At 35.8% G+C, this 25,618-nt stretch overlaps 3 protein-coding genes across 7 annotated transcripts in view; 1 reads left to right on the forward strand and 2 right to left on the reverse strand.

Annotated features, from left to right (window-relative positions):
* Positions 1-7,904, reverse strand: part of LOC100330743 (uncharacterized) — a 27,070-nt gene extending 19,166 nt beyond the window's left edge. The window contains exons 1-2 of the mRNA XM_073926610.1: positions 7,717-7,904; positions 6,822-7,087 (exon numbers count right to left, since the gene is read on the reverse strand). The gene's annotated coding sequence lies outside the window, so the exon portion shown is untranslated. The remainder of the gene's footprint in view (positions 1-6,821; positions 7,088-7,716) is intronic.
* Positions 1-12,833, forward strand: part of LOC101886004 (uncharacterized) — a 19,869-nt gene extending 7,036 nt beyond the window's left edge. For both annotated transcript variants that reach the window (XM_017351547.3, XM_005158295.5), the window contains exons 5-8: positions 2,300-2,961; positions 5,668-5,808; positions 11,726-11,791; positions 12,548-12,833. In XM_017351547.3, the coding sequence (XP_017207036.1) occupies positions 2,300-2,961; positions 5,668-5,808; positions 11,726-11,782 (860 nt within the window). In that variant the 3' untranslated portion in view covers positions 11,783-11,791; positions 12,548-12,833. The remainder of the gene's footprint in view (positions 1-2,299; positions 2,962-5,667; positions 5,809-11,725; positions 11,792-12,547) is intronic.
* Positions 12,834-14,860: 2,027 nt separating this feature from the next.
* Positions 14,861-25,531, reverse strand: nudt17 (nudix (nucleoside diphosphate linked moiety X)-type motif 17). 4 transcript variants are annotated; one of them, NM_001030103.1, is given in 9 exon segments: positions 14,861-15,485; positions 17,080-17,216; positions 17,300-17,398; positions 20,298-20,390; positions 21,863-21,888; positions 23,968-24,151; positions 24,232-24,348; positions 25,221-25,296; positions 25,422-25,531. In NM_001030103.1, coding segments are annotated over 8 exon segments (903 nt in total). In that variant the 5' UTR covers position 25,296; positions 25,422-25,531; the 3' UTR covers positions 14,861-15,313.
* Between the last annotated feature and the right edge of the window lie 87 nt (positions 25,532-25,618).

Consider the following 25,618-nt stretch of genomic DNA (forward strand, 5'->3'; position numbering starts at 1 on the left):
TGAAGTGGGGATTTGAATTTCAGCTAAAGTAGGCATCGAAGGCGCAATAGGAAATCTTTGAAAAAGCTAACGTTAGCCTGTTAGCACTGAAAGTCTATGTCCCACCCTGCCAATCACCATTCAAAGCCATGCTTCCTGAACGCATGAATGAAGAATGTTGGAAAAAAGCAGCCATTGACATCAAAATAAAATTGATAGATTTCATGTGGCTTCACAGTATTGAAGGAACCCCGCCCTGGTGGGCAAACAATACCAAAGTCACAGGCTCAATAATTTCTCTTTTTTGCCAAAAAGCCGGATAATTGCTGTGCAGTAAGGTTTTTTGTTACCAAAGTCACTTAAAGGTAAGTAATTTCACTCGGTGTCCATCTTTGAAACACTACTCAGGCAGTATGCTCTGGCGTTCTGTTTGAATGTGGAAACATCAAATAGTCTAAAACTGCTTGCCAAGCTTTCGACTGAATTTCGTATTAGAGATCACTAATAAAATTAAACAACACCTGTCTCCTTAGTTAAATTTCTAAACAGTTAAATCGCACAAAATCTGCAGAAACAGACTGCGTCCGAAACCACCTGCTACTCAGCAGGTACTGAATTTGAATTTAAACGCATTACTAGTCTCGGCTATAAGAAAAGTAAGTTCTCTACAGTATAAATGTCAGTAGTATGAATTGAACTTGGACATACTACATCTGCCATTTTGTCATAATCACGTGACCTACCTGTGTGAATTGCGCCGCTTCCTCCCATTCATGAATTCTCTCGCAGTGCATCATGGGATAGCGCAGTGTGCATTAGATACACACTTTAGAATCTCGCTGGAAGTAGTAGGTCATCCGGGCACTGTTTTTCGAATTCTATGAATTTGAACATACTACTTGGCTCGCATACTGTTTTTTATGTACTACATAGTATGGAAGTATGCGATTTTGAATGCAGCCACAGTCTGGACTGAGCCCCTCCCCCGGAGAATCATCAGTCTGTAGCAATAGCTGATTTGCTCCTGTACTAGAAGGCGGGACTTCATTCGCCATATTGACCGTTACACTTTTCCCTATTCAAAACTATAAGAGTGATATGTCTTGTGTATCCTAAAGCCTTTAGCGTTACTAACCGACAAGGAGACACACCTGAGAGAAAGAACAGTCATAAGGGAGAAATTTATGGATTTGTGTTTGATTTGATGATTAAATTGCTGAAGAATATCCTAAAGACAGATGTAATAATTGGAGCTCTGACAGGAATGCCAAACTGACTTTACCAAGTAGGACGTGTTCCTGGATAACATCTATGTTGATCCTGAAACAACATTCCAATCAGCCAATCAGAATTAAGCGATGTGTTTACAGTTTGTGTTAAGTTTAGGCTTATGGTAAGGTTTTTGCACTTCTACATGATTGTTATCCTACTATTATTCCCCTCTGATTTTGAAAATAATTTACAGTTATAGTTGTAGTAGTAATTGAGGGTAGGGAATAGGTATGGATTACATATTCAAACAGAAAAGATGTTCCAGGATCAACATAGATGTTAATCCAGGATCGGATCGTACTTTATGACGTGCCCGACAAGGACATGACAGGTTCAAATGACTGAAAAATGGTTGCGGGTGCAGAATATGAATCGCAAGTGTCCACTATTTACAGTTTGTGATCACATCTCGGTTCTGTTCTGTTGATATGTGATCCAAATATCCGTAGCTTGAAACAGATGGAAATATGACCTGTTTGGTCTGCGTTTCTATGGCAAGCCCAGTGCAGCTGCTATTACAGCTCATTACTTTTATGCCTGCCAGGTCTCCGCATGGATCACGTGACTAAAAAACTATCAATATTGGCTGTTTTTTTGCCAACACTCTTCAATACGTCTTCCTTTGTGTTCAACAGGAGAAAGAAACTCAAGCAGGTTTAGAAGAAGTGGAAATTTCATTTTTGGGTGATATTCCTTTAAGACTTAGCGTTAACCAAGTATTTCCCAACCATGTTCCTGACCGCACACCAACAATACACATTTTAAACCGCTTCCTAATCAAACACACCTGAATCAACTCAGCAGGGTATTAGAAGAGTCTCTAAAACCTGAAATGAATGGGTCAGATAAGGGAGACATTCAAAATATGTACTGTTGGTGTGGTTGGGAAACACTGTTCTAACCCTATTGAAATTAACAGAAACATGATAATGCACGAGATTACATAACATAAATTCACCACATCCTAAAATAGTTATAAAATTCAAAACCACTGTTGCCCAATACATCATTATGAGCCACTAAAAAGTACATACATTCTCATTTGCAGATGAACTACCGACTGAAGGACCTTTTGAGGAAGAGAAGAACTTTAGCAGTCTGACAATGACGACATACAAAGACCCGCCTCTTTCGACCACGCCCCTAATGACCACACCCCTTAAATCCACTCCTGATGCAGAATCCCTCACCAGCCGCTCTCCATCCACGCACACGCCCAACATGTCCACTTCTGTTGGTGTAGAAAACATTACACACTCCAACCACTCCACATCCACCCTCTTTAACTCCACCACGGTGCACCCAACACCCAACGTAGTAACAAGTAACACAAGTACATTATACAGCACCACTGCAGAAACACCAACTGGCACCATTACTACAGCTTCCAATGGCACCACCATCACTACAGTCCCAAATGTCAGCACCGCCCCATCAACAACCGGCACCACCACCCCTGCAGCCTCCACCAGCACCATTACTTCTGTCAGGACCAGTTTAACATCCGTCCACAGCACAGTTGGGAATCCAACAACAAGCTCCACTCCATTTACAACACGCTCCACCCCAATTTCAACAGCTCCACCCCAAAAGACCACACCCATGTATTATTCTCCTCCCACGATCGCTGATCTGGTGCCTGGATGGGCGGTTGCCCTGTTAGCATTGGTGGGCGTCAGTCTCTTCCTCCTCATCCTCCTCATCATTCTGGTGAGTGATCGAGGGTGTAGGATTGATTAGGGATGCACCATTTACAGTTGAAGTCAGAATTATTAGCCCCCCTGAATTATTAGCCCCCCTGTTAATTTTGTCCTATTTTCTGTTTAACAGAGAGCAGATTTTTTTAAACACATTTCTAAACATAATAGTTTTGATAACTCATCTCTAATAACTGATTTATTTTATATCTGCCATGATTACAGGAAAAATATCTAGTCAAATATTATTTCAAGACACTTCTATACAGCCTAAAGTGATATTTAAAGGCTTAACTAGGTTAATTAGGTTAACTATGCAGGTTAGGGTAATTAGGCAAGTTTTTGTATAACAGTGGTTTGTTCTGTAGACTATCGAGAAAAAAAAAAAAAACTTAAAGGAGCTAATAATTTTGACCCTAAAATGGTTTTTAAAAAATTAAAAACTGCTTCTATTCTAGCCGAAATAAAACAAATAAAACATTCTCCTGAAGAAAAAATATTATCAGGAATACTGTAAAAATGTCCTTGCTCTGTTTAACATCATTTGGGAAATATATATAAAAAAAAGAGAAAAATACAAAGGGGGACTAATAATTCTGACTTCAATTGTGTATCAGCAGTTGTACTGGTATTGGCATGATATACTAAAGACTTATGGATTATTTCACTGAGAGTACTGATTGGTGCTATTTGCATGATGTGACTAGTAGCATAAAGCAGATGATTGGTTTAGATGAGGTTTTGCTAGCCGGAGTCACTGTGAATTAAAAAAAGAGGACATAACAATGGCAAGATGCAAATGGTTTTATGTCAAGAAAAATCTAGATGTTTTCTTGCAGTTTTCTTGTTTCAGCAGTGAGGGTTTTAAAATAAAATCTGTTTTTTTACTGTATCTGTTTGCCTTTTTTTTTTAAATGGGGCTTAGAAAGAAAAATCTAAAATATGGTTTAGTTTTTTTTTTAAGTTGCAGTAGGTGATCTGCCAAAAGAGCAAGAGGTGCGCACTTGTACAAATCTGCATTTGTTGACAGACAGTTGGAGCTACTTATCAGAATTATGGAAATTGTAGGCAGACAATATTTAATTGGATGAACATTTTTTAGTTTTATGCCTTACCTATGCCTACAAATAAATACATTTAGATCATTTACTTTAACCATTAATATTGGACTCTGAGGAGACTTTCAACCAGCACAACAAAAAATGTTTCTGAAGGCATTCACTTACTGCACCTTTACAGAACAGATTCAAATCTTTAAAAGCTGTTGTTATTTGTGTGAAATATAAGTTATATATTTATTTAACTCTTAAAACTGAGCAAATTATATTACTATATATGTATAAATGCTGGTACATTGGTATTATATGAAATATATAATAGTCAGCATTTAAAGTGGACCAAAACCCTTCATAAAGGACATGCATAATTTAAACATGCAGCACCTCTTGCAAGGAATAATCTGCAAACAAAGTTTCAGATTTTCAAAGTTTCACCACAAACTTTCAAAGTTTCACTACACTTTAAAAAAGATTTTAAATAATTTGGAATGTGAAACATTGGCTTGATGTTTTGACTAGTTTTAATTGTCATTTTATGTGTGTTCTGATGGATAAAAGATGTTATCTGTATTTTTTGTGAAACCCAAACTGTATACTACTAAATCTTGGCCAGGATGCTTTAGTGAAGAAGGTTTTTAATCTCAATGTTCTTTTTCCTGGTAAAATAAATACTATGATAATAATAATAATAATAATAATAATAATAATAATAATAATAATAATAATAATAATTAAAAAGCTGCCTTAAAACTATTCAACAACACACATTCTTGTCTTAGGACAATTTCGAAAAAAAAATAATTTTTTGATCCACTGCAAATGTTGACTACTCTAAGAGGTTTGTCCTTTTGATATGTCCCCCTTATTTTAAAGGTAAGAGTGGACATAGTAATTGAATCTTGAATGTGTGGGGCTTTAGGTTTTGCTCACTTCCAGTACTTGTTCAAACTACATATTTAAAATGACTTGAATTAACACAAAAGGGTTTTTGGGGACAACTTAATTTTTCATGTTTAACCCGCTTAAATTTATAAAAACAATTAAGTTAACTTAATCAATTTGTGTTGGGTCAACATGAAGGAATTGTGTGTAACCCAGCATTTTGTTTTACAGTGAGTGCTAGTTACTTGCCAACAAGCTTTTTCTCCAATACATGCTGCCGGATGTAGATGTTTTGTTAAATATTAAATCGTTTTATTCAAAATGCCCCTGCTGGGAAAAAAAACCTTTATAAACCATCACATTTACTGCATTGCTAGCTATTTGTAGCACTGGTTGTGCACTGTAAAAAAGTTGAGTTAACTTAAATTTTTTAAGCACCCGGTTGCAAAGAAATGTTGAATTTATTAAGCTTCAGTGGTTGAAGTTGAGACTTTTTTTTTTTTTTTTTGAAAAGGCTGGTTTAAGTCAAGTATACTTTATGGAATAATTTGTCACAACACAAGCTGTTAAATGATTACCATATTTACATAAAAAATAAAGAGATGTGTGATAAAACACTTAAAATAATACTATGGCTTATTAAGTACATGCATAAAACTGACATTCACATAATACTAGACTTTGTCCAAAAAGCCAAAATAATGTGGTATTTTATTTATTTTTTTTGTAAAAAAATATATACTATTAAAGGACAATGGTGTTCCTCCTCCCCCTCTCAGGTGGTGATCTGGTGCTGTTGTCCAAAACGAAGGGTTTTTGTCAATGAACCTGAAGAGATGAATCCACCCATGTACTTCAGTCCAGACATCCCCATGTACTCCACGCAGAGCACGTTTGACACAACCAACGGCAAACAAGCGGTGTGATACTATTCATAACTCATTCTGATGCAATTTTCCTTGCTTTTGTTGACTGTTTTAAATCTTCAGATTTAAAAAAAAATGAAGAGAGTTGAACTAAATAGACTCTTGACAAACATCTATTACGACGTTTATTCTTCGCTGTCTGTCATTGTTAACATGTTCTAAATAGTGTGGTCAAAACGGTTCAAAACTAGAAAGGAAACTATTTAAAATATATTAGTCTATTTAAGTAAGGGATATTCAACAGCTTGCCATGCGTTAAAGGATTCTAATGCACGATGTGGAGGTAAAGGACCACACAACATGTAGCAGAGTGTGGTCACCTCCGTGAAGATTTCGAGACAGTCCTCGATGCAGCCCGCAACTTGATGACGTAGTTGACCAGGTCCACTAAATAGTTGACAATTGCCTACACATTCCCCTACCCTAAACCCAACCGTCACGGTAGCATGGCCGGTACGATACCTAAATGGGTGGTACAAGATCCGCTACGTAGTTGACAATTGCCTACACTTCCCCCTACCCTAAACTCAACCATCACAGTAGCATGGGCGCTACCTTAGTGGGCGGTACAAGGTCCGCTACGTAGCTGACAATCACCTACACCTCCCCTACCCTAAACCTACCCGTCACGGTAGCATGGGCGGTACCATAGTGAGTGGTACAAGGTCCGCTACGTACTTGACAATCACCTACACCTCCCCTACCCTAAACCCAACCGTCACGGTAGCATGGACGGTACCATAGTGGGTGGTACAAGGTCTGCTACATAGTTGACAATCGCCTACACCTCTCCCTACCCTAAACCCAACCATCACAGTAGCATGGGCGGTACCTGTGAGCTGCAACAAGGACATATTGATGATTTCAGAAAACAGAAATCTTTGCTGTTAAACAGGTAGGGAAATTTTGCAAAAGAAAAAACTTATCGGGACAGGTAAGAGAACATTCTGCTTTTCTTCCATTTTATATTACATTATTTACGATCACAAATTAATTATGAAACTTACCTTTGTGATCTGAGGCGACGCAGTGGCGCAGTGGATAGCGATGTCACCTCACAACAAGAAGGTCGCTGGTTTGAGCCTTGGCCGGGTCAGTTGGCATTTCTGTGTGGAGTTTGCATGTTCTTCCTGTGTTTACGTGGGTTTCCTCCGGGTACTCCCGTTTCTCCCATGGGTAATGGGTTGCAGCTGAAATGGCATCCGCTGCGTAAACATATGCTGGATAAGTTGGAGGTTCATTCCGCTGTGGCGACCCCAGATTAATAAAGGGACTAAACCGAAAAGAAAATGAATAAATTAATGAAATAATAGCAATGAAAACTATTATTTACAGAAACACCTAAACAATATTTAGTTACTGTTTGTGCTGTTTTCATGGTGTCTGTTGCTTTAAATGCTTGAGCTCTTTAAAGCAGGATGGATTTTGATTGGCTAACAATCCTTTAAATTTTTTCTTCATTATACAATTGATTAGCTATTTATTCACTTTATGCGTTATCATCCTTATTAAGAATAGAAAAATTAAAATATACTTTTTTTTTTACTTTAAGTGCATCCAAAACTATATTTTGAAGAAAGTTGAAAATTAACCTTCACAGTATTTTCTTTTCCTACTATGGAAGTCAATGGCTACTGTTTACACCAACATTTTTCAAATTATCTTTTTTTGCGTTCAACAAAAGAAAGAAACTCAAATAGGTCTGCAACAAGTGGGTGGTTTGAGTACGTGATGACAGAATTTTAATTTTAGGGTGAACTGTCCCTTTAACTATAGAACTGCGGCTTTATTGTGAAGGGGAACAGAGGGGTTTTCAGGAAGGCTCTCCATCCCCATCTCTGTCCATGTAAAACACTGACCCCACAATCACAGATCAGACCCAGAGAAATTGTCTCGTGTTACCTGTCGCTCCAGCGTCCCCGTCGCCCGCACAGGCTCCTCTTTGTGCGGCTGTGACTGAGAAACCTGAAGCCTGGGAAACTCGACTCTGAGGCCTCCATTTGCGTCTCCTCCACCGTCCAGCAGCCACGGCGTCACCGCGCACAATACAATGCCCTGCCTACATCCGAACAAAGACCCAGAGAAAGACCTGAGGCTGAGCTCTCAATCGAGCCTTCAGTTTGAGGCAAAGCGGATGAATACAGCAACTTTCGGTCGAGGGCTGATCAGAGCAAGAGAGTAATTAAAGGGATAGTTCACCTAATAATTATTGTTTACACACTTTTTACTCACCCTCAAATAGTTTCAAACCTGAGTTTGTCCTGAAGCTTTGAAAGCTGAAAATTATTAAATAGGAAATACAAATATAGTGGAAGTCAGTGGTTACAGATTTCCAACATTTTTCAAAATAACTTTGTGTTTAACAGAAGTAAGAAAGAAAGTAAGAAAGAAAGAAAGAAAGTTTTGATATAAGTAAGAGGGGAGTAAAATTTTCCACTTTTGGGTGAACTCTCCCTTTAAGTGAATGGAGGCATTTCTTTGATGTTTACAGTGATAACAAGTTGTTATGACTCACAATGAGTATATAAAGAGAGTATCAAAAGAAGGCCGAACTCAATGACCCTTATACAATGACAGACACAAAATGGCAGACTAAATTAGATAAACTTGAGTTGGAAAAAAAAAAAAAAAAAGTCAAGATTGGACATATATACAATATATAACACTATTTCATATTAAATAATATATTAAAATTATAAAAATTGCAGGTTTGTTGTAACAAGAAAAGGTGTTAAAAAGTTGGGTTGGGTTATTAAATGTGTCATTTAAATTTTATAGAAAATAAATCACCTCACAGTGGGTTAAAACAACCCAGTATTTTCTAGTGTAAATATATATAAAAAAAAAAAAATAAAAATTATATATATATATATATATATATATATATATATATATATATATATATATATATATATATATATATATATATATAATCAGAATATTACTCACGACAAAATACTACAAAAGGAAATTGTAAGTTTAATATTTTATGAAGAAATAATAATATTAGTAATTTTATTAAACGTTTCTCGGTATGGGTTGCTGCAGGAAGGTCACCCATTGCGTAAAACACATGCTGAAATAGCTGGCGGTTCATTCCTCTGTGGCAACCTCTGATAAATCAGAGACTAATAGTCTGTTTCCTCTGACTGGTACAGTACGGTACGGTACGGTACGGGTCACCTTTATTAGGCTTGCGTTTCCACTGCCTAAAGGGTACCAATGGTGTACGACAGAAAGTTTTAGTCGACGCCATTCTCACTCAAAGTAAAGCCGTGCGGGTCGTTCACATGTCATATGAGAAGCACCTATCACAAAACAGATGCTTTATATACATAAATACTTGTGTATACATGTTTATTACTAACTTTTTCTATAAACATGATTTGATTATAACTGCAGATCAATGATAAAATAGCGTACTATAACGTCTGCGATTATATAAAATAAATAAATAAATGCAACATATTTGAACAAATACAGCCCCTTATAGTCTCCGATATGTTAACAATTACAGAAAAACTACACACAGCATACATTTAGTCTACATTTGGGTTCAAAAACAACACACAACATATACAGTAGCCCAGTCATTCAAACCTCTCATCTGTATCTTTAATCTTCACCAGCAGTTTAGGTTGCTGAAAGAATCATTTGCTCCTTTGATTTTTTGGCTCCTCCTTTGTTTTTTCGCGCTTCACTCTCGCGTTCGTCTGTTTCTGAAAAGATCAGATGTCAGTAGCACTTCAATAATCACGTGCAGGTTATTATCATCAGCTCAAGAAGTAAATTTTTTCAAATATAGACGTGCACACAAGCGATCGCGAGCTCTCTGGAGAAAGTGAAACCGCTCGCACTTTTAGACGGCCTCATAAACAACAGGACACAACAGATTCTGCTCTTCTTGGATTTGTGGCTGTTCATCAAGACAACAACAAGGTTTGTCTGAGCTCGGGTCAACCATGGCTTGTTATAAGATGCATATAATATTAAAATGTAAGGTCTCGGATGTGTACTTAAGGGTGCTTTCACATCTGTAGGTCGCTTCATTTGGTCCGGACCAAGGGCAATAAATAATACATTGTTGCATTTTCTGCTGTCTTTGGGTCGTTTTCACACCACACTGCTGGCTTTGGTCCGAACCAGTTAAAACGAACCAAAATGCAGTCATCTGACAAAATCCACATTTCTCATAACCTGCTTATCGATTGGTCAGAATTCACGTGCGGAAAAATGCCAATGAACTTCCGCAAGTAAACAAAACCGGCAGACACAAAATGTCGTTTTTACTCTGTAGGGACGACTGCGCTGGCTGATTGTATCCCTGCTTTAGACAAACTATACATTTCGAGAATGAAGCACAGGAAAACAGTGTTTTAATGCATCGCTCGTCACTTCAACTGCGACATGGTCATCTTGCGGAAATATTACCAACGATCCATCAGGTAATGTTTTCCACTCTCTCTCTCTGTTGGTAAAGCGCTGTCAACAAATATTTTCCTCCATATCCCATAATGCACAGCGCAGGGCCGGAGTGGGACTCATTTTCAGCCCTGGAGTTTCAAGCCAGACCGGCCCACCTCAGTTCACGACTATATTAAAATAAGGTCATTTCCAATTCAGTTTCTAATGACACTATCACGTCTTTTTCAAGAAAACAGCTGCTTTAGAAATTCAAATGTTCAAAAGCCCTAACAGTATTATATGTCTTAACAATAATAATAAAAAAAAACAATAATAATAATTTTCCAGGTGAGATACGAACACGGGTCGGCGGCGCTGTAACGAAACGTGTTTACCGCTGGTCCACAACGGCGTTATTGCAGCGTGAAAAAAAAATATTGTACTATGACCCGCAAGACACGGTATTACTTTCTGTTGATGGCTTAATACTTTTCTCACCTTTTTAGATTTCTGATTAAGTTATGTCAGATTTATTAATGTAGTGAATCATCTGATTTTCATTGAGCAGGTATATTATTCATTAATATTAATTATTGTTTGGGGTCGAATGATGATAGTTAACGTTACATCAACATTAACGTTAGTTCACCTGCAGGCTGCATTTTGCTCACGTGGCTGCGAGAAAATAAATAAGAAGAGTGGAGCTGCGGCAAAATAATTAATAATAAGAGTGAAGCTATGGTCAAATAAATAAATAGATGAAAAAAAGTGCGACTGCTGAGAGTGAAGCAGCTAGGGACACCGGCCCTCACGGCCAAAAAACGGACCGGCCCACCGGGAATTCTCCCGGTGCTCCCCATTAGCCAATCCGGGCCTGGCACAGCGCATCTGCCTACGACAGCTGAATTAGTTCAAGAGGTGCAGTACTTTTTGCGGTTGGCCCTGTTTTAGTACGGATCATGTTCTCACTACACACAAACCGCTCCAGGGTTCGTTTGAAAGCATATTGAGACCATCTCTTCAAGCTGGTCACAGTACGCTTATTTGGTCCGCTTTTGGTGTACACTCGAGTACGATTGCTGCATTCAATCAAACTAAATAAGGCAGGTGTGAAAGCACCCTAAAAATGGCAGTTTCTTTGTTTTCATTCTCCTGCTTGTGTATGCATGAGTGAGGTTTCTCTGTAAACCAATAGCGTTCAGCTGCGCGTCTGGCTCCGCCTTTTAGTACCCTTTTGTTTTGCTAGGTACCCTGTGCAAAGGGTACCCAAAAAGTGGTACGGTACGGTTAGATTTGAAGTATCTTTTGACAGTGGAAACGGCCATAAAAGCGTACCGAACCGAACCGTACCGTACAGTACCACTCAGTGAAAACGGGCCATAATACATTTATTATCATGAATGATAATAAACGTAAAAAAGAAAAAAAAAGTTGTTGATTGGATGTCACTGCAAATGAATGCACTGATTAGTGCTGTTAAGTGATGTTTTTTTCTTTTCTTTAACAGGATGTCAGAGAAAAACCTCCAAAAATCCGCACAGGAATGTATGTGGTAAACAAATAAAAGATACAGGTATGGAATATAAAAAAACAAATGACATATTTAACAAACCTAGAACATCTCGCATTGTTACGCATTGACTACGTTTACAAGAACATCTGTAACCAAATTATTTGCCTTAATCTGAATAAGGCAGTAATATAAAGAAGTGTTTACTTGAGTTGCCTTTTGAGTGGTCCTTTCATGATCCATGTTACAGCACATAATTCGATTAACGTCATTGTGCCATTGCGCTATCGACATTTCTTTCAGGGTTTTATGTAATTTTGGATTTAATTTTTAATTTTTGGGCTTTAACTGCAGTTTGGGACTTTCACTTTCATTCAGGAACATTTTATGCATGCCCTCCTGTGACAAACGAGATATTGGATGCGAGTATGAACAGCTGGAAGAGTGTAGTTTTAATGGAATTTGATACCACACGCCGAATGGGAATAAAACCTCCGCGTTTCTCGTGTTAGTGGTCCTTTACTGACTCTGTAGTTGCAGAGAATAGTGTCAAACAGTCATGTGTATATAGACTATCCTGTCGCAAAAAAATCCTACACGATGGTAATAGTTTGATTGTGGTGTTTACATGTCTGTACTGCACTTCAATAATGCAATAATACAATTTCTGTTTAGTGCAATTGTGACCTTAATCAGACTAAATTAATCAAAAATCGTTGTTTACATGGTAGACTCTTAATCAGAGTGTTGTCTTTATCGTATTAAAATCAAATTATTGGTGTCCATGTAAACGTAGTCACTGTTACTTTTGTTACCCAGGTCCTCAGAGCACAACACTTTCAGTCCTCAGTGTGTATGTGAGGAACGAGGAAACCTTTAATGAAGAATTACTGTCACACAAGTGGCTGTGAACAGCAGCTGAAGCTCAACAACAGACAGGAAGGGGATTTTACATGCCATTGCTATCTGTTTAGAATATATATTCCTACAGTATACCTTTTGGACAATGTATTTTGTAACATTTCGAAATGGATTGCGTGATGACAATAATGAGATATGTATAAACGATGATTTAGTCAAATTAAAAGGAGTTTCTGAAAATGAACAGGTGTTTGGAGTGTTGAGTTTTATAATGCATAATGAAATTGAAATTCTAAAATCCCTGTGATAAAAATATATCAAATTTATTCATTAAAAAAATGTATTTAAAAAATGATGTGGTTGCAACACTAATGAAAAGCAGCCATTTTGCCAAAATTTGGGTTAAAATGTTCTTTTAATGCACTATATTGCAGTGTCATTGATCATAACCGCAGATCTATACTGTAAATTCAGCTTACTAGTACTGTTTGCACATTCACAAAGATGTGGCTCATGTTTCTAAGCAGCAGAATGATCCGCTCGTTTGTGCATCAAGTGACAAACTCAGTCTGAAGGAAAACGAACAAAACTACAGGTCATGACAGAGGCTCTGTGTCACTTCAGGTCAATTTCGGTTTAAAAGCACAAAGGGCAAAAAATGTGCCAGGAAGTATCCCGATTAAGAAATCAAAATATGGAGTGTTTGAACAGAGAGGACAGAGAGGGAGAGGCGAACACCACAGTTTATCTGTAGTCAAATGTAATCTGTGATGAAATTGCATTTTTCTCATATTTGAGTCTTAAAAGGCTCCGGTCAAACTTACTCTGAACCCACTTGCACAGGGATTAATATGGTTACTGAATTGAAATATTTTTTGTAACTTGTGTTAAAATGTCATTTATTTCTCTCATTTCAAAGGTGTTTCTTTTGCATAATTACCATTAGGATTACATTATGGAATGAAATGCAGAGTGTTATCATGAAACAATTCCATCTCTAAATATCATCATTTTGTAGTCTTACCTGGAAGAATCATGTCAATGTTTTGTGTAAGTTTTAATATGTATATATATATACAGTTGAAGTCAGAATTATTAGCCGGCTTTAATTATTATTATTTTTTTTAAATAGTTTCCAAATGATGTTTAACAGAGCAAGGGAATTTTTACTGTCTGATAATATTTTTTTCTTCTGGAGAAAGCCTTATTTGTTTTATTTTGGCTAGAATAAAAGCAGTTTTTAATTTTTTAAACACCATTTTAGGGACAAAATTGTTAGCCCCTAAGCTAAATTTTTCCTCGATAATCTACAGAACAAACCATTGTTATACAATAACTTGCCTAATTACCCTAACCTGCCTAGTTAACTTATTTACCCAGTTAAGGTTTTAAATGTCACTTTAAGCTGTAAAAAAAGTGTCTTGAAAAATATCTAGTCAAATATTATTTACTATCTTCATGGCAAAGATAAAATAAATACATTAATAGAAATGAGTTATTAAAACTATTATGTTTAGAAATGTGTTGAACAAATATTCTCTCCTTAAAACAGAAATTTGGAAAAAAATAAATAGGGGGGCTAATAATTCTGACTTCAACTGTGTGTGTGTGTGTGTGTATATATATATATATATATATATATATATATATATATATATGAGCAATATCACACGAGTAGCAGTGCGATATGGCTGTATATCGGCACTGGTGGGAGGCGTGCGATGGCACGAGGCCGCAGGTTGATATACAGCCATATCGCACTGCTACTCGTGTGATATTGCGTTTATACAACAGTTTGACGGCATAATTGTGTATATAAAAACAAAATCAAACATGGAGAGTCTCAAAAACCCTTTTGTATGAGGAACTACTTTTTTCCGGATTCAAATCATAAGCTGACAGTTAAACAGTTGAGCAAGCATCTTTAACTTTAGATCTGTAGTGTCTGCTTTTTGCTGGCTGTATGTGGGCGGAATAATACACAAAGGGTAAAGAGGCTGTAGGAGTTCTGATATTGCAGAATATTGCACGGCTATCAGCCAATCAGATTTGAGAAACAGACAGAACTGTTGTATATATATATATATATATATATATATATATATATATATATATATATATATATATATATATATATATATATATATATATATATATATATATATATATATATATATAAAATACACACACACACACACACACACACACACAGTATGTGCGCATAAAACTTTAGAATTTAGAATCAAACTGGTAATAACAGTAACTCAATAATAATCCATTAACAGTTTATTTAAGATATGATATGAAAGCATCTCATTATTGGAAGTTACCAAGACGCACGCAATATATATACGTAATTTTAACATCTGTTTGTGGGAAATTAAAATAATCCATCTTTTAAACAAAGCCTCTGTAGTTAATTGCGGAATGAAAGGTAAAAGACTTTGCCAGCTTTCGAAGAGGGGGCTTTACCATCCCCTTGTAGTACAATCGAGACATTATTTCTGTTGCATTTAATATGAAACTGTGTAAAGTGCCACAATGACAAACATTCAAGTGATGATTCAATCATTCACATTCTAATAAAAACTGTTACTATAACACAGTTTTGACAAAATTGTTGAGTTGAATGTTGTGCCCAAATAACATGGAATAACTCCAGTCCAGCAGGTGGCGCTGTGTTTTTCAAGGCACTGGTTAAATGGTACCGTACAGGAGCAGCCGTCAGCCCATATCAGCATGATGCTCCAGTGTTTTTAACCACAGTTCTAAGGCAAATTTGGTTCCAGTGCTCACGCGTTCAATGTCATCTCCATAATCCGGGGCCCGGTTACACAGCACAGACACCGGCAGAGAAGACTCGCTCATCTTACCGTCGGGAGAAACCTTTGTCACACTGACCACAAAAAACATAAAGATAACAAACACTCAAAACAGTGTATTAAGTATTACGACTAGTATATTACGCTCTTTAAATCAGTGTTTCTTAACCATGTTCCTGGAGGACCGCCAGCTCTGCATATTTTCCATGTCTCGTTAACCGAACACACCTGATACAGATCATCAGCTCATTAGCAGAGACTAAAAGAGTTGTAATTGGTGTGACAGACAACAGAGACTTCCAAAACATGCAGTGCTGGTGGTCCCCCAGGAACGTGGTTGAGAAACACTGCTCGAAATAATTAAAACTTAAAAATAAAAATGCTGGTTCACACACTCTGTTTCATGCATCTAGTTTGTGGGACAATTCGACATTCAGTTTCATTCAATTTGTGCAATTTTTGCTGTAAAATCTTTAGAGATTTATAAATGTAACTGTTGCTACGGGGTTTGATGCTTCTTCTTTGACCAAGAACCACATAAATAAACTTTCGTTTATTTGTTTATTGTTTTTCCATGATAAACCAAAATGATCAAACAATTATATACTAATTATTTCATTTCTTTACAAATACAAAATATACATATCAGGTTTAGAAAGAAATTCAGCTTCCAACTGTACTGATTTAATAAGAATGAAGTTGTGTGTATTATGAATAAGAAATCAAAAGGCAGATGCAGTTTATTTAACTGAAATACACATGATAACCAGAAAATAATACTGCATTCTGCAAGATGTTTAATAGAATTAAGTCCGAAATGGGGGCGACATGGTGGCTCAGTGTTTAGCACTGTTGCCTTACAGCAAGAAGGTCGCAGGTTCGAGTCCCAGCTGGGCCAGTTGGCGTTTCTGTGTGGAGTTTGCATGTTCTCCTCCTGTTGGCGTGAATTTCCTCTGGGTGCTCCGGATTCCTCCACAGTCCAAAGACATGAGCTATAGGTGAATTGAATAAACTAAATTGGCCGTACCGTATGTGTGTGAATGAGTGTGTGCGTATATTTCCCAGTACAGGGTTAAAGCAGGAAGGGCATCCGCTGTGTAAAACATATGCTGGATAAGATGGCAGTTCATTCTCCTGTGGTGACCCTTGATGAATAAAGGGACTAAGCTGAGGGAAAATAAATGAAGTCCGAAATACACAGGGAAATGTTCAGCCTAATAAATAAATGAAAATTATACTACATGAGCCATGAAAACCAGATGTATCAAACACAAGTTTTCATTTTACATTGTAAAAGAATTCTTGCTTCAAGTAGTAGTGATTTGCACTTAAATATTTTAGATTTTTTTACATTATTCAGAAAAGTATTTCCTGAAAGTAAAATAAAAAAGTTAAAACTTCTTGAAATAAGCTATTGCTTAAAAAATATAAATATATTATTTAGTTGAATCAAAATAACATTTCGAGTCATCTCAACTTACATCAAAACTGACTGAAAATATTAAGTTAAACTATAACTTAAAACATGAGTTGAAACCTGCTTAACTTACTAAAATAAGTTAAAGTAACAAATAACATTTGTTGTCATTACTTTTTGTCATGTCATATTTAACAGTTTTAATAAACATTTAATTTTAGAGTCAATCTAAAAGTTTAAACATGCCATACCTGATGCTCTCTGGCAGGTCAGCCGGAATTTGGACACACTCTTTCTCACCGTCTACAGCAGAAACCACAGCCTTCACCAGATCTGCATCCACCCACACACACGCGCTCACTTCAGCAGGATCCGGACGCAAACTAGCCTGAGAAACAACAGGGGGTAGCCAATGCCCAAATATGTAGTATATATATGTGTAGTTTCAGTATGGTTGACTTTAAGTTGTACCTGAATCTGCAGGTGTGTTTGAGAGCTCTTCAGAAGTATGTAAGTCACAATATGATGTCTCTTAGGCAGTCCTATAGTCAACATGGGCGGATACACTGACTGGATGGAGAACAAGAGCAGAAAACATCATATCAAGTAAATTCGCTTCATCTTTATTATTAATTAAATAATAGTTGGGGCGACATGGTGGCTTAGTGGTTAGCACTGTCACCTCACAGCAAGGCTGGAATAGTTGGCAGTTCATTCTGCTGTGGCTACCCCTGATAAATAACAGACTAAGCCGAAGGAAAATTAATAAATAAATGCATAATTAATAACTAATTTTATTCAGGAAGAAGGCATTAAGTTGGTCAGAAGTCAAGATAAATGCACTTATAATGCGACAATATTTATTTACATTTACTTTTAGTCATTTGGCAGACCCTTTTGTCCAAAGCAACTTACAATTGAGGAGGCATTCAGTGATCAAGAAGAGGCAATACACACAAGAAGTGTGAATTATACAAAGGAACTGTTAGGGGGGTGTTGTTTTTTTAGAGAGAAGTGCTTTTACAGGTGGTTTGTCAAGCCCACTCACCTGTGTCATAACTGCACAAGTGTTGGATGCGGCGGTTCTAGTTTAAATGACACTGTGCGAAATACCCCATATATTTCTGTGTGCATGTGTCAGTTTGGTTTCACAAGTGTTGTTTCGATTGTACATAGAGAGTAACAAACTTGCACGTGCAAAAGACACCAAAATGTGAACGATCCCTAACGTCTTTATTCTGGGATTACCCCTCTTAATTAATACACTTGCATAAAGTTAATCATATCTCAAAGCTTTTACTGGGGCACAGTTCATTTTTACTGGGGCAAGTTTTTTTTTTACAGTCTCCCCATGCCACCCTGGGTGATCACGTGTGATTGAGTGTCGGTTAAAGTGTCAGAGAGATGAAAGAGTGTGTTTTCTAAATTTATATTTCAAATAAATGTTGTTCATTTATCAAAAAAGTCCAGAAAAGGGTATCTCAAAAATAAGCACATTAGAATTATTTCTGAAGGATCTTGTGACACCAAAGCTGCATGAATGACTGATAAAAATTCAGGTTGGAATTATTTAAATAAATTAAAATATAAACATTTTTAAAATTTTATATATTATAATAGTATAAAACTAAATATATATATTTTTTAATTTTAATAACATTTTATCATATTGTTTTTACAGTATTTTACATTAAATAAATGAAGTCTCTGTAAACAAAACAATATTTAGACATTACTGTAGCTATTCTAGTTAAAGAGATAGCTCAACGAGAAATTAAGATTTTGCCATCACTACTATTATACTTAATATTTCGAGAAGATCTTTTTTCCTCTTTGAAAACGAAATAATATATTAAGAATAATCTCTGAGCAACAATTTAGCAAAGAAAAAAAAATTATGATTTATACTGCAAAAATGTGTTTTAAAAAGTATCTATTTTAGGGTTTCTGCAGGTTTTATTAAGTCAAGTTTAAGATTTTTTAAGACCATTCTAAGGGTGCTTTCACACCTACACTTTTGTTTCGGAACGTGTCTCGTTTGCCCAGTTAGGGCGGTTCGATTGGCATATGTGAACAGGGCAATCGCGCTCTATTCCGCGTCAAAGTAATCGCTCCGAGATCGCTTGAGTGAGGTGGTCTCGGCTTGATTGAAACGAACCCTGGAGCGGTTCGATTGCAGTGAGAAAGCGATCCGATCCGAGCGCGGTTATATCACAGTGTTTTATGAATATGTAATAGGCATACGGCTATATGAAGAGAGAATTATGAGTAGAGCGGAAAGTTTCGCGAGTCTCCGGATGCCCGCAAACGAGTAATGATCTCCCGGTAATCTCGCGTCTCCCTCCCGGTCCTCAAATATGTATCGTCGCGCACCTTTCTCACCCCTCCCCACCGCATCTCTCCTCAGACACGTCACGCGCGCGCACCCTGTCAATCACCACAAAACCACCACCTCTCCTGACAGCTTAGCGGGACGCTGCAAAATAAACCCTGACTCTGACCAATGTAAGGAGAGTTTACTCGCACGTGACTTGTTTTAGCTCTTTTGGTCCGTTTAGAAACTTTGCAGTGTGAAAGCGAACCGCTCCAAGAGCAAAGAGCAACAATGTAACATTTGTAATCTCTGTTTCGGAACAACTGAATCAATTCACAGGTGTGAAAGCACCCTAAGACCATTATGAATAAAATTTCAGGTTTAAATAGGGCTAAACACTACAGACGTTTTTATGATGGGGGAGTGGAACAGTTTTTTACTTGCTCCATCAAAAAAAAAAAAAAAAAAAAAAGATATTTCTTAGCCACATTTACAAAAAAATAAAAAATAAATAAATAAAATAAATAAACAACCCCTAGTTTTATACATACACATTTTTTTCAACAGATATTCTTTTTTTATTAAAAAGCTTTTAAAAGTATAATAACTGAATATAAATAAATTTACATGGACATAGCAAAATTAAGACCAAATGTAAAATGACACGACATTCTTTCTGTGATTTTAAGACTTTCTAAGACCTAAAATTTTAGATCTGAAATTAGACTTTTTTTTTTAGAGAGACAGCCTGTATTTTTTGGATACTCTTCACTGTGATTTTGGTCCAGGGAAGGAAAATTAGCAGTAAAACTTCTGTCTCAATGCTTTGTTTTCAACTAAATAATACAAATAACTTGTAAACAACATCCAGGCAGGACACGATGACAACATCTCTAAACTAACTGTTTCTTTATCATCTGATATTGGTTTGTTTTGTGCAAATCAGTGTAAACTTTCTAAATCAGCTTGATTAGGTTTGCATCTGGAGCCAGCAGCTTCATGCCAGTGATGAAGACTTTGAGATGGACAACAGATGTGTGCTGTGTTTGACTTTCTGTTCTGGGTAACACAAACATTTGGCCCCCAATCTATCAGAATCTACCGCCCCGCTGGACTTTGGCTACAGGTCTCAGAAAAAGACTGGCGCATACACACCTCCCACAGGCCGAGCAGACGAGAGCAGATCTCATCAGGACTCAGATTCAGACCAGTCTCCTCCAGCAGCTCTCGCAGTCCGGCATCCAGGAGCTAGTTTTATACAAAACACACACAGCCATGTGAAAACACACACAAACACAAAAATTTGTGAGCCATGGGACCATTCAGAATATTATTTTAGTATTAAAAAAATAAATAAATCACTTTAACATACTGAAGGACATTGATGAATATTTTTCATGTGGTTATTTTTTTTATTTCACAAATATATTTGCATTGTATCAGGGTTATTATAGGTAACTTAAAAACCTTTATTTATTTTATTTTTTTAGGGGTTTTTCACCTTTAATTGGGATAGACAGTAGAGGGCACAGTATTGGGAACAGAGGGAGGGAAAGGGTTGGCAAAGGACCTCGAGCAGGGAATTGAACTCAGGTCACTGTGAGTACCACGGTGCTATATGTCGGTACACTAAACCGCTTAATTTATTTAATGAATATGGGAAATCAATTTTAAATATTTATTTTATATTTAATATATTTATATTTTAATATATTTTATATTTTATTATATTTATATTTTATATTCATTAATATATATTGTATATATTAAATATTCATTTTATATTTATTTTATTTAAAAATCCTTATTTATTAAACATATATTGTATTGTACATTATTTTAAAATATAATTTTATTATTGAGATAATAAACCAATTACAATTATTATTATTCTTATTACTTTTATTTTTACATTTTAAATTGACTACTACTTATTCTTTTAACACCTAATAAAATGTTTAAACTGTTATTGATGTCATTGAATATGACCTGATAATAATAAATAACTAAAACTAAAGTACAAATAAAAGCCATACAGGCATTTAAAAAAATTAATGAAAAATGACAAAACAAAAAAATTGACCAAAACCTTTATAATGTGATATTTTATTTTTAAAGTTTTTTTTAAAGAAAAAATGTAATTGATATATTAAGCAAAAATATATTGTTTGGTCGAAGTGTTTGGGACAACGGGGCGAAGCAGGGATGCAGTAGGTAGTGCTGTCGCTGCACAGCAAGAAGGTCGCTGGTCGAGCCTCGGCTCAGTTGGCGATTCTGTGTGGAGTTTGCATGTTCTTTCTGCGTTCGCGTGGGTTTTCTGGGGATGCTCTAGTTTTCTCTACAGTCCAAAGACATGCGGTACAGGTGAATTGGGAAAGCTAAATTGTCCGTAGTATATGAGTGTGTGTGTGACTGTGTCTGGAAGGGCATCCGCTGCGTAAATACTTGCTGGATAAGTTGGGGGTTCATTCCGCTGTAGCGGCCCCGGATTAATAAAGGGACTAAGCCGACAAGAAAATGAATGAATGAATGAATGTTTGGAACAGCAGACACATTGAGGGACTTTTTTTTTGTTCTTTTATAAACCTTAAAATTATTACGTCGTTTTAGAATTTTAACCAAATGAAAACACAAAACATTAAATATTTTTATATTTTTAGTACAGTAATTAAAAAAGAATATGTGCAACTGTGTTCAAATGTTATGAAAAGCTTTTATACCTTCTCATCCAGCTCCACATGGCCACCTGAACAAAACAAATTGCACTCATTAGTCCAGAACACCACAGTATTCACACACACATTTCTGTGAGTGTTTTAATATCAACAGATAACCTCAGCTCACTGTCTTTAATGAAGAGCCAGATATGAGATTGCACAAATAAAGACAGTAATAAACCCAAAACAGTTCAGGGTAGGGTTGCACCAGCTCAGGGGTGGCCAACCCTGTTCCTGGAGAGCCACCTTCCTGCAGATTTCAGTTGCCACCCATATCAAACACACCTGAACCAATTAATTAGGACCTGAACACCACGTGATAATTACAGGCAGGTGTGTTTGATATGAGTTGCAACTGAAATCTGCAGGAAGGTTGGCCACCCCTGCACCAGCTGATCATAAGTTCTTTCTTAAACTGGAACGTAAAGTCTACACTCGATGCTTAGTAACTACTGGCTAGTTTGTTACTAAATTTGTACTCTCTTCGGTTGTACCTCATGTTCTTAGGGAAAACCGTAGTAAGTAGTTTGTAAGCTCTCCATAAAGTCAGTGCGCCGCATTGAATGACGTAAAATTCAATGAAATGTATTAAATCATTAAACTGCTTTAAAATGTTGAAACTAATGAAGCTATATATTACTGTCCTATGCAAATTAAATTATAAATTACATTTTTATAGTACATTAAATCACAGTCAGTCACTAATAACAGATGCAGATATCTGCATCGGAAGCCATGAATACATGTGCCATGAATGTGCATGTTTTAATAAAACCACCATCTATTTGTGTTGAGTTTTACTTTCATTTGTTTCTATTCATTTATTCTTCATTCAATGACTTTATTTAATCATATGATCATTAGTCATTTACATAATTATCGTTATATTATTTGATTGATTATTAGTTAATGATTTGATTATTATTTGTCAGTTGATTATGTTTTATTGATATTTTATTATTACTATTTTCCAACAATTAATGCTTTATTATTATTTCATTTCTCCATGTTGTTCTAATCTTATGACTGTGTGGATTCAAGCAGCAAATGTTTTCAAGAGTAAGAGACAAGGGAATGTCACAATTTCAAGGTCTGCATTATCTCTGGAAAATGTTGGGAAGCAGTAATTTTCTATTGCTGTGCTTGTGGTATAATAAACATTGTCTGATTTGCAAATGAGAGGGACATGTCAGATACTAGAGAGTAGCTGTGCAATTAATCAGGGGTTAGCAGGGACTTTAATATGTTTTTATGTTATTTTTCAATTAGACTGAAAAAAATAATGTAAATATTTTGAAAAATATTTAAAAAATAATATTTCAAGTTCAAGTTCATTTATTTATAAGACTGTCTAAAGTGCTGTACATAAGACAAGGTAAAAAAAAAAAAAGTAAAAAGACAGAATATAAAAACATTGAAATAAAGCAAGAAAAAACGTCTGTAAAAATGTAATAAAAATTAGCGGTAGAATGAACTATTAAAATAATCTTAAAAAGCCAAGCTAAAAAGGTAGGTTTTAAGAAGGTTTTAAATGATTGATTTAAAATGGATAATGATGGAGCCATTCTAATCTCAAGGGGCAAGGTGTTCCACAACCGAGGACCTGCCACAGTGAAAGCTCTGTCCCCTCTACGTTTTAGACTAGACAGTGGAACTGAAAGAAGATTCTGCTCACTCGACCTATTAGATCTCACAGGAGTGTAAGAATGAAGCAGCTCTGAGAGATAGGATGGGGCTAGATTATAAAGGGATTTTTAAACCAGTAAAAGCGCTTTAAAATCAATTCTGAATTGCACAGGCAGCCAATGAAGGCTTCTTAGAAGAGGGGTAATGTGGTCATATTTTCTGCTATTACAAATAAATCTAGCAGCAGTGTTTTGGACCAGCTGAAGGCGAGAAACCTGGGATTTTGACATGCCACAGTAAAGTTCATGGACAGCCATCTCTAGAGTGGTGGAATTTAAAAAGTGTTTAACTTTAGACAGCAGAAGTAATCAATTTTTAAAGAGCCAAAAGCTCAAAATCTTAAAATAGGAGCAAGAAAATAAAATAAAAAAAATGTTTTGCCCTGCAGCGTCTGGCCCTACAGCAGTAAACACCACACTCACCAGGAGGAACCCAAACATTGGGGAAGCTCCTGAGACTGGAGGCACGTCGCGTCAGCAACAGCTTCTGATTGGCTGACTGCAGCAGCACAGCCACGCCCACATCCACCCCACGGCTGAGGGTCTCAGAGGGCAGAGAAACGGCCTCCGAGTCTGACAGGTACTTGATGGGGCAAAACGACGCCCTCTAGGGGAGAACAAACAGTTTGAGTGACTGATAATATTCTGGATTGACTGAAAATGAGCAAAAAAAAAAACAATGCTCACCTTCAGAGGAACTCCTCCATCACACAGCCGGTCACCTAAAATAAATCTGTTATTCTCCAAAGAGCAGCTCACGGTCGCCTGATCCTCAGCACTCCCGACAAAGTGTCCAGTTATGCTCTGAAATTAATGACACACATTTCAGATTTAAATAAATAAATCTGATTTTATATGATTATATTTTATTTTTTTATTTTTATTGCTTGTTATGTTTGTTTTATTGTTGTTGATTGTTAAATGTACAGTTTAATCCTGATATATAATAATTTTTATCGATATATATGAATACGATTTATTGAATAATATAAACATGATATACTGAATAATATGATATATTATTTTTATTTAATTATTATATGTATAAATAATTTTTTTTACCACTGCTACTATTTACTGTTTTTTTTATAATACATGTATGTACTATACTTGTAATGTAATATAGTATTGGCAATATATTTGTAATGCAAATAAAGCAATTATTGAATCAAATTATTGTTATAAATGTATTTAATTATTAATAAATCTATTTATATTATTAATAATTTACTCAAATTGTTTATTAATGTATTTATTTATATTATTTATTAATATATTTATATATAAATATATTTTTAGAATTGTATATTGTATACAAGAATATATTATATATTTTAAATAATTTACAATATTAATAACGATGAAACTAAGACTATTATTATTTCTTATACGATTACAATTATCATATTTACATTGTTAATATATACATAAAAGTAATTAATATAATTTCATTATATATAAATAGATATATGTAAAGATATTTCATTATTTACGAAAGATAGATAGATAGATAGATAGATAGATAGATAGATAGATAGATAGATAGATAGATAGATAGATAGATAGATAGATAGATCATAAATCAATGTCACTATATATTAATTGTTTTTTTAATGTCCTTATATATTATACTCAAGTTTTATATTACTTTATATATGTTGTTTAGCTCTGCTGACCTGTAGGAATCGAGCGCACTGCGGAGCGGCGTTTTCCTTCGACAGATGAACCAGAATCCTTCGGACCTTCTCCATACTGTATGACATCACCACAAAATATGATAATCAACTTTATCATTCATAATTTGACATATCACTCCAAAATATTGACAGTAAATTGTATACGGTACAAGTAATCAAGTCGTGAACAAGATAACTAACTTCAGGTGAGTTTAATGCTGAAAAACCCTCATGATGTCCAGACTCTGAACCCAAAATACAAACCATAACAAACACCACCCGAACAGACTATCCGGAAAATGGCTTCCGATGTTTTAAAATAAAAGTCCCTCTCTTAAAAATAATATGGATTCCATACAGCCAATCAGGAAGAGGAACTGAGCGGACGTATGAATACG

This window comes from Danio rerio, chromosome 16 (assembly GCF_049306965.1).
Source record: "Danio rerio strain Tuebingen ecotype United States chromosome 16, GRCz12tu, whole genome shotgun sequence".
Lineage (NCBI taxonomy): Eukaryota > Metazoa > Chordata > Actinopteri > Cypriniformes > Danionidae > Danio > Danio rerio.